The sequence below is a fragment of the Apteryx rowi genome, unplaced genomic scaffold, assembly GCF_003343035.1.
Source record: "Apteryx rowi isolate R43461 unplaced genomic scaffold, aptRow1 scaffold_25, whole genome shotgun sequence".
Classification (NCBI taxonomy): Eukaryota; Metazoa; Chordata; class Aves; order Apterygiformes; family Apterygidae; genus Apteryx; species Apteryx rowi.
The window spans coordinates 3,297,863-3,308,157 of NW_020448863.1; the positions used below are offsets into that span (position 1 = coordinate 3,297,863).

Below are 10,295 nucleotides of genomic sequence, written 5' to 3' on the forward strand. Positions count from 1 at the left end.
AAGGCAGGCAACTAATTCTTGTCTTTTGGGTATATAAAATGTTTTCAAAGCAGTAGTGAAGGGAAGTGTAGATACCCAGATATTTCATTTGTGGTGGTCTTACAAGAGTCTCTTTGCATGTCTGTCTGTGATCTCTGTCCACTTTTCTACTAGCTGTGTAGCTATATCTAGCAACTATAAATAAACATTGTAAAATATATAATAAAATATTTAATGTTTGGTAACTGCATCTTGTCCTTTTTTTGTTTCAGGCCCAGTGTTTAATAAACGTAAGTGGAGATGCAGTCATCTTTGTACGTGAATCTGAGTTAGAAATGTTACCAGTACAGCCTTCTACAGCTGTTTCTCAACCCACAAATTCTGGAGGAGATGTCACAACATGAAGTCAGAAAAAGTGGAATAGTCTCTGGCAAATATAAAGATTGTTTAAAATGTGGGAATTTTAGGTCTGCATCTTCAAAATCAGTATCTCTCCACAACATTAATGACCAAAATCAAAGACAATCGCTGCACTTTGTCTTTCAACTTTATGTAATAATCAGGGCAGGGTATTGACAGGGATGCTCTGATTCTTCTTTTATTATTACAGGCCCCTTTGAAATACAAACAGAAGATGAAACACTGATATGGAAGTATAGATTAAAATACTAGACAGCAAATGGAACTATGAAAGTAAATAAAAATGCTGTTGCATTTTTAAACTGTTCTACAGGACCAGGATGAGCTATAATTCAGAACAGTCTCTGAGTTTGCTTATTGTATTAATTAATTTTGAAATCATTAAAATAAAAAAATAAAAAGGGAAGATAATTGAAAAGCCTGTATTAGCAGCCACTGTTGAAAGACCAAGAGATTTGTGGACAGGTTAATAAAAAGTGGAATGAAGTCTGAACTTGTCTTAGATCATAGAGTTTGGAGGAGGAGAAGAAGAAGAAGCACCAAAAATATCACAGTTTGAATTTCTGCAAACTAAAAAAGTTTTTCAGCTGTTTGTGAACTACTGAATATTTTCTGTTTTAAAGCATTTTTTTAAAGTTGCGGGACAATGATGCTGTATTGTAATAATCCATATGGTGAAAGTAAGTTGGTTTTTTCTTTTTTTTTTTTTAATGTGGGTTAGGTGCTATTATTAAAAAAAAATTCGTTTCAGTGTTTATAATTTTTTTTTTCCTTTTTCTTTTTTTTGGGGGGGGGGAAGATTCTGCGAAAATTGTCTTGAGGCTGATTTTCTTTTCTTAGGGCACAATCCTCTTGCAAGGGTGACATAAACAAGGTTCTCTGTAAGTCACTTATACAAAGATGTAATCCAGCTTCCTTTCTATTTAGCAAGTTGGAAAAGCCTGGCTAATAGGGGCTAAAGTATGTTTGTGATGTTCATTTCTGGAAGTTGTTTTTCTTTTCCTATACTGTAACTGGGAAATGAGGGTACTGCAAGGAAGGACAAGTTTTCATTTCCAGCAAATCTCTGAAAGACATTGATAGTTAACACAAAAATGCTAACATTTGATTTGAAGATGCATTCTTACTTAATTCTGCCAGCATCATATATGGAACTTGAACAAATATGTAAACTTGAATGTAAATACTCTGCTTAGTGCTGAAATTAAGCAATGGCATGATTATTTGTTAAATCTAATTATTTCATTGTAAATTAGCATGAAAATCATTCTTTGCACAATAAATTTCTGTATAAAATTTCTTGCTTTTTATATATGTTGTAATAGTTAAATGTGTATACTGGATGCATATTAAAGATGTCGTGCCCCCCTTCTCAGAGGAACTTTTTTTTTTGTATAGAGTATTATGACATGCTTATTTGAAAGTCAGACTTCATTAATTGTCTTTATATTTAAAGTGCTTGAATTAGGTGCTTACCAGAGCACTCTACTAATATAGGCATACCTCAGAGATGTTGCGGGTTCAGTTTCAGACCACTGCAATAAAGTGAATGTTGCAATAAAGCGAGTCACACAAATGTTTTGGTTTCCCAGTGCATATAAAAGTTATGTTTACACTATACTGTAGTCTATTAAGTGTGCAATAGCATTATGTCTAAAAAAACAATGTACATAATTAAAAACACTTTATTGCTAAAAAATGCTAACCATCATCTGAGCCTTCAGCGAGTCATAATCTTTTTGCTGATGGAGGGTCTTGCCTCGATGTTGATGGCTGCTGACTGATCAGGGTGGTGGTTGCTGAAGGTTGGGGCAGCTGTGACAATTTCTTAAAATAAGAACCCATCAAAGTCATCCATGAGGGTTGGAATCAGCTTATTCCAAACTCCTGTTAATGTTGACATTTTGACCTCCTCCCATGAATCACGAATGTTCTTAATAGCATCTAGAATGGTGAATCCTTTCCCGAAGATTTTCAATTTACTTTGCCCAGATCCATCAGAGGAATCACTATCTATGACAACTATAGCATTACGAAATGTATTTCTTAAATAATAAGACTTGAAAGTCAAAATGACTCCTTGATCCATGGGCTGCAGAATGGATGTTGTGTTAGCAGGCCTGAAAACATTAATGTCGTTATACATCTCCATCAGAGCTCTTGGGTGACCAGGTGCATTGTCAATGAGCAGTAATATTTTGAAAGGCATCTTTTTTTCTGAGCACTAGGTCTCAACAGTGGGCTTAAAATATTCAGTAAACCATGTTGTAACAGATGTGCTGCCATCCAGGCTTTGTTGTTCCATTTATAGAGCGCAGGCAGAGTAGATTTAGCCTAATTCTTAAGGGCCCTCGGATTTTCGGAATGGTAAATGAGCATTGGCTTCAGCTTCAAGTCACCAGCTGCATTAGCCCCTAACAGAAGAGTCAGCCTGTCCTTTGAAGCCAGGCATTGACTTCTCCTCTCTGAAAGTCCTAGATGGCATCTTCTTCCAATAGAAGGCTGTTTGGTCTACATTGCAAATCTGTTGTTTAGTGTAGCCCCCTTCATCGATTCTCTTAGCTAGATCTTCTGGATAACTTACTGCGGCTTCTATATCAGCACTTGCTGCTTCACCTTGCACTTCGATGTTATGGAGACAACTTCTTTCTTTAAACCTCATGAACCAACCTCTGCTAGCTTCAAACTTTTTCTGCAGCTTCCTCACTTCTCTCAGCCTTCACAGAATTGAAGAGAGTTAGGGCCTTGCTCTGGATTAGGCTTTGGCTTAAGGGAATGTTGTGGCTGGTTGGATCTTCTCTCCAGACCCCTAAAACTTTCTCCATATCAGCAATAAGGCTGTTTCACATTCTTATCATTGGTTAGTTCACTGGAGTAGCACTTTGAATTTCCTTCAAGGACTTTTCCTTTGCATTCACAACTTGGCTAACTGGCACAAGAGGCCTCGCTTTCGGCCTCTCTCGGCTTTCAACGTGCCTTCCTCACTAAGCTTCATCATTTCTAGCTTTTGATTTCAAGTGAGGGACATGCGACTCTTCCCTTCACTTGAACACTTAGAGGCCATTGTAGGGTTATTAATTGGCCTAATTTCACTATTGTTGTGTCTCAGGGAACAGGGAGGCTCGAGGAGAGGGAGAGAGACGGGGGAACGGCTGGTTGGTGGAGCAGTCAGAACACACACAACATTTATCGATTAAGTTCACCATCTTATGTGGGCGCAGTTTGTGGCACCCCAAAACTATTACAATAGTAACATCCAAGATCACTGATCACAGATCACCATGACAGATATAATAATAATGAAAAAGTTAGAAATATTTCAAGAATTACCAAAATGTGACCCAGAGACATGAAGTGAGCACATGCTGTTGGAAAAATGGCACTGATAGACTTGCTCGATGCAGGGTTGCCACAAACCTTCAATTTGTAAAAAAAGCAGTATCTGCAAAGTACAATAAAGCAAAGCGCAATAAAACGAGGTATGCCTGTACAGTTAATTGTTTTTCTAAATTCTGTAGCTGTTGTAACCAAAACTGCCACAGATGAAATCAATTGTAAGCAATTGTAGCTCTCATGATTATTTGGAAGGCAAATCTTTTCCCTTTGAAGCTGATAGCAATATATTAATAGCTTCAGAAGGTCTTGGATCTGGCATGAAAAGTTGTTCCCAGTGTAAGGATTCAGGATCACAGTATGGTATAAGTAGCACAATAAAGTAGCTGGTCTTGATTTTTTTGTAGCTTCTATGGAAATAACATTAATACTATCATTTCATTTCCAGCTGTTTAAAAAAAAAATCACATTTTCTTCTACTCTCAGTGTTTTTCATTAAATATAGAGGAAAAGCTTTCTCATCTAGAAATGTTAATTCTTCTCTAATCATTATTCCAGAAAGGACAAATACAGTTTTTAACAGCTATTAGTTGGGATTTAGAATTTCCTAACTGGTCCAGCTAGATAAATGTAACCTGTAGGGAGTTATATGCTTACATAAGTTTGATTGTTCAGTTTCTTCTTTCAAGTGTAAAGAAGCTGAAAGGGATAGGTGTATGCAAATGAACAGTCATTTGGAAGATCATGCCAAATACATTTCTCAGACTAAAAAAGGATCATATAAACATAAAACAGTAACTTCAGGGAATTATTTGAGAAGGTAAAGCAAAATTTGCCTTTACTAAACTTTAATTTCAGCTGCACAATCATTCCCAATAGAAAAAGGAAATCAGGTTTTATAACCCTGACTGAAATAATGCAGGTTTCCAGATAAAAGGAAAATTTACATGATTGCCAAAATTATTTTCAGTTTCCAAAAATGGATAAAAAAGTAAAGCATCGCTAAAATTTCTTTTACTGTGCTACTTACAGCAAGGAAAATCTGCTACTGGGTGGATAGCTCATTCTAGTTAGAGCCAGGCAATGGTATTTAGTTTGTTTTGACGTGGAAAAATCCATTTTATTATTTAAATAAAATATATAAAGCTTGTGTGAAAAACAAGAATTAGGAAAAAAGAACTCTGAGGATGTTACGTGGAGATGCAAGGAAAGCCAGATAAGAGATTTTGTGCCTGCTAGTTGCAGTGCAGTAGTCAGAACTGGAATTCAGAGGTCCTGATTCGACACCTGCTTTGTCATTAGGTTAAATGATTTTGCAGCTTTGTAAAGTGTTTATTCTTTGCGTGTAGTTGACAGACAAAAGATTCAAGCAGGCATTAAATCCTGTTCTTGGTTTGCTGGTGAGGCAAGCATGCTGCTTGCAACTACTCTACAGAGAAAAAGAGAGTATTCCCTTAGGGAAAGAGGTGAGACAGAGCTGTTAGGTCTTCATGAGAGAGAAGACCCATTGCTGGGGTGGGTAGCAAAGGGTGAAGTGGCTAGCATCTTGGAAGGCTTTACAGAGGAGAAGTCTACTGTGTAGATCCTTAATTTCACTAAGGCAGGAGTTTAAGACCTAATATTGGTTTTACTAGTTCTAGAGTACATGGATTTGGTATGGTTAGGCCTCTTCTAATAGGTTTCACATTAATTGCTCTTAATCGACTTGGGGTGTTTTCTACTTGATCTCAGCTATCCTCAGTATCAGGAAGCAACTGTTTGTGTTGCCACTGAGATGTTTTCTATATAACGCTGGAAAGAAGGATACTTTTCCATGCTTCACTTAACCCTAAGGTGACTTGGCAAGCAGATTCTAGATTTGCTAAATCAAGTAGATTGTTGGTTGGCTTCTGGGTTCTTTGGGGGGTTTTTTGTTTGTTTTTTTGCTTGAAGACACATCAAAGGGACAGATCAAGCAGTGTGTACTGTTTCCTGAGCCCTGCTGACAAAGCAGAGAATGAAAATCAAAAACACTGCAAAATGAATAGGAGTGGATATGGTGATTTGAAAGAATAAGTGAACGAAAGGTAAGAAAGCCCTGCACCATGCTACAGTTAGGAGATCGTACCCCAGAAACTGCCTAAAGAAGCAATTGAAACCAAAGGGAAACACCATGGAAAGCATTTCCATATTTCTTTTCCAGGGGTTCTATGTGTATCCTTCAGCACGTTTGGTGGACATTAGTGAGCAGCTCTGTTTCTTGTGTTAATATGTAACCCTTCTCTAGATGTAGGAGTTAAGGAAAGGAAAGCTAAAACACATTAGCTAAAATTTTAAGATATTAGTGCAGAAAACACTTGCAAGGAGCTATGGGCCTACAACTTAAGTTGATTCACGTTCCTTACTGAGCTCAGAATGGCTGAAAATCATACTGCCTTGTATAGGTACCAAAGGCCCCTGGTTAGTTAATGACTTACCTCTTTAGTCATGACATAATAACATGTAGTTTTGACTATGGGAAAATCATGGAAGTTGTTGCTGAAACAGAGGAGCAGTAAAATGCAAGATACTCTACTCTCTACTTCCAGATTTGGAATGGGACTTCCAGATTTGGGGTGACAAACAGTATCATTTGAGATATTTGTGGGTCTAACATTGCTGCTTTATCACAGGAATTTTGCCCCACTCTGAGAAGAGCTGTTGGAGGATAGGAGCTAATGAAATGCTGCTTCCTCTTGACTTGAGGAATCAAAATGATGTTTCTCAGTCTGGCACCTACTTGCTCAGTGATGACCATCCTGTCATCACTGCTCTTTTCTTCAGCCAAGAATGATCTAGTCCTGTTTGCTGCAGAAGCTGCTAATGTGTTTTGAAGCCCTTCTTCCAGACTTCTGAGCAGCTCACGATCCATCTGTGAGCCTACCTGCATAGCTGCTATTCTGGAAACTATGGTGGGGATCAGGGCCTGATTATGTCAGCTGCCTGGCAGAACAGAGCATTGAAGGGTTAAAGGACAATGATGAATAATAATACATTGATGCCCTGATAGTACCATGATTGTAAATGTACATAAAATGAGGTCTTCGTATGCCTCAGTATTTCTGTCTCTAGTCTTGTGTTTTGACATTTCTAGCTCTTGTAAGCCTCTGCCTTCTCAGATTTTTGCTAGAGAAAGTCTTTTCTACCTCTACAGTCTTCATCCCCGTAGGATTGAGAAAGAGGTCAGAGGTGTGCTGTGCATCTTTCTCCTCCACAACTTGTGGCACTCTTCAGTCACCAACACCTGCTTAACTGATCTCTGTGTYGGGGCTGGTCCTATGGGTGAGGAGGAGTGAGTGCTGGGGTTGGGATTTCCCTGTCCTAGAGAAGTTGGGCAGGAGGATGAGTTCAGGTCCTATGTTATGTGGTGGCTGGCACTTTGAAGTGGACAAGTCCCTGTCCACAAATCAACAGGGGAGCAGGGACGCACTGAAGATGGGTAGAGTGAACAAGCCCTGCTCCTAGCTGCAGTCCTCAAAAGTGCCACTAACCTCCTTTAAAACCTTCACATCAGTGTTGTGAACAAATCAAGTGGTATCACCCTTTATTAGAAAAAAGTGGTAGCAGCTGCTGTTAAAGCCACTCTTCTTCAGGAGCTGCACTGCTTCTCTCAGTAGCAGCAGTGAAGCCATGTCTGTGCCAGGCTGTTCAGGTGGCTGGGCAACRTTGATGGCTTGGACAGCCATCCCCTCCTCTGGTGAATGATGGCAGCAGGCTGAGGAAAAGCATCTGCAGGTGCACTTACTGTTGGCTGATTCTCTCCACAGCTTGCTAACCCTCATTGCTTCAAGAGACATGTAGTGCTTGCTAAGCCAGCCAAACTAATGTTGGAGGTGTGTATGAAGTAACTTGGAGAGAGATATGTCTTCAAGTTAGAGCCCCAGCCTGCCTGATACTTTAGGAACGTATCCTCAGGTTTGGAATAACATCCTACTTTTTGTTGTTGTTTGTTTTTCCTTCCTCCCGGGAGCTTGCTTTCAGAGCTGGTTGAAAACTGACAAGCTTGCTTTTCTGCCTTGTTAGTCTTCTGTTTTGTGAAATTGGAAAGAACTCTGATATGCATAGATGAAAGGTGCTAAGTGAGAGCAAACACTTGCTACTGAATGGCTTGAAATTAGTTGATTGCTGCTCTTTCCCCAAATGAAACCAAACAGGTATTTTCTTGATGTTTGGCCAATATTAGAACTAGCTTGGAAATGAAACATCTTGAAGCTCTGGTTGACTTTCGTTAGACTGAAAGATAGTYCTGCACACATCTTGCTAGCAGCTTACTGAAAGGACTGGAAGGCAGATACATGAAAATATAAGCAAGACAAAATCAGGGAATGATAAGCAGTTGTGAAGAGTGTGATGTCATGTCACTATTGTGAAGTTTATGGAGAGCACTTAGTTCCTTTTCAGTGTTCAGAGAAGGATGGCTGGAACTCCGACGTAACAGAATTTTACAGGGAGACACATCACGAATAACCATGCTACAGCAGCCCCTATGGATTGAGGGGCTGTGTCAAGACTTGAGTCACTTGGCTGCATGGCAAGGAAAGCTTTCTTGCCATGGCGAATTTGTAGTTTTGTTAGATAGGAGAAAGCACTGTTTATTCTACAAAGGAGAAATAAGGTAAAACAGGATAAAGAACTGAATTTAAACATGAAACACTCTTTCCTTTCAGAACTGTGTAACCTAGATCAGCGGTGATAAGTCTAGTGCGTATGAGAAATACACAATGAAGGCTTCAGGCAACAGAGAAACATTCCCTATTTCTGGGCTCTTTATTCCACAAACAATCTAGCTTTCTTCCCAGGCTTTTGAGAAGTCATCTATATAAACTGTGCTTGGTACAAGAGTAAGCCAGACTGGTGTTCCTCTTCATTACAAATGACATCACAAGACAACCCTTTTCACTGGTATATCTCTAGTATTTTACAGAACAGGTTGGTATCATTTTGGCACTTTACAGGTGAAGTAACTGAGACAGAGAGGTGTGAAGCAGTTTGCCAAGGTCATAGTAAGGGCTGGTGACAGAACCAGGTCTCACTCAGGTTTTATTAAAATACTGTGCATGTGAATATGGTGCTAAAAATAGGAACTGACTGAACATAGATTTCTATGGTACGGGGTCTGTTGTCATTGTAGGTCCTTAATGAATACATTGCCTGAAAAATGGACCTTAGTCTTCACAAACAGAGTTAGTTAATGATGTTAGATATGAATTTGCTCATATATCAGTCAGTGGGCAAATTGCTGAATAGTAGCTGGAGTCTTAAATTGTTAATGTGATTTTGGAAACAGGCTTCACATTTCAATTGACTTGCAAGTATTTAGTATAAATGTGCACATTCACATTAAATCACACACCTTTATTCTGGTTGAGAAAGCAGCTTCATTAATGTGTACAGAAATTTGCCCTTAAATTGCAGGGAGGGGAGGAGCTGGGGTGTTCAGTTATTCTAATTTGTTTTATTTTGTTAAAATCAGATGCTTACAATACTTCAATCAAAGAGAGTCTCCACCTGGAAATCTTGTGAGATTTTGGAAACAGCAGGGTAATTGCAATCTTTTAAGTGGATAGTCACCTCTGAAGAGCTCTTAAGTTGTGTGGGAGAGCAAATGAGCACTCTAAGTTTTGAAGAGAGAACATTCTGTTCTGGTTTGCACTCTAAAAGATCGAAAAGTAAGTGAAAGCATGTCTAGATACCAACCCCTCCTCTTCCTGCCTCCCTTCTCCGCCCAGGCAGTCTCATACCCTCTCCCTAACCGGCACCTTCCTTTCCCAGGATCCTATCGCGGGCTGCGCTACCCGCTTCCTTCTGTCCTTGCCCTGTCTCTGAAGGGTTTGGTTGATTACAGGTCAGCGGTGGTGCATGCACTCAATCTGCTTTTGCTGTGCACAGAGGAGACAAGCCTTTTGTTTAAGTTCAGAAATTGCAGATCCTGTTCACCCCGCTCACAGGACAGCAGAGATATCTGCATTGCAGAGCTATAATTCAATTTTCAAGCTTTTTCTGAAATTGCAGAGCTATTTATACTTTGGCTTCGGTCCAAGGGTTGGTGCTATTTGCATGAGTGAAAATGGTTGAGAGGTGAAATCAGAGTCGCTTGTTATCAAATTGTCATAACCTTCCTCTTCTGTCTTCCCTAGTGATCCCATCCTGCCTTTACATTGTGTACCACATGCTCAGTTACCTATTTACTTTACCCGTTAAAGTGCTGTGTGCAGGATGATCACAATATGCTGGTCTGGAGGGATCTCTTCATTGCGCTAGAAAGCTGTAAACAGGCTTTCAAATTGTCAGAATTTTACATATATTAATCGCTAAACTTACTCGGAGGCTGTGTGAAGAGACTGAAACTGAGCAACGATGCTTTCAAATGGCAGCTTCTCCTGACAGTGTCAGGGTATCATTTGTCAAAGGTGCAATGCTCTTTTGTTTCCAATACTGTCATAGTTTTTGACAGTCTCCACAAATAGCAACAGAGCACATCTGCAGCCATCTTATGACACAGGAAGAGTTAGATATCTTCTGGGTTTCCAGATTATTTTCCTATT

General features: G+C 39.4%; 1 protein-coding gene across 12 annotated transcripts in view; it reads left to right on the forward strand.

Annotated features, from left to right (window-relative positions):
- C2CD5 (C2 calcium dependent domain containing 5) overlaps positions 1-1,961 on the forward strand; it is a 79,042-nt gene extending 77,081 nt beyond the window's left edge. For all 12 annotated transcript variants that reach the window (XM_026066914.1, XM_026066915.1, XM_026066920.1 and 9 more), the window contains one exon: positions 252-1,961. In XM_026066914.1, coding sequence (XP_025922699.1) covers positions 252-383 — 132 coding nt within the window. In that variant the 3' untranslated portion in view covers positions 384-1,961. The remainder of the gene's footprint in view (positions 1-251) is intronic.
- Positions 1,962-10,295: the final 8,334 nt, after the last annotated feature.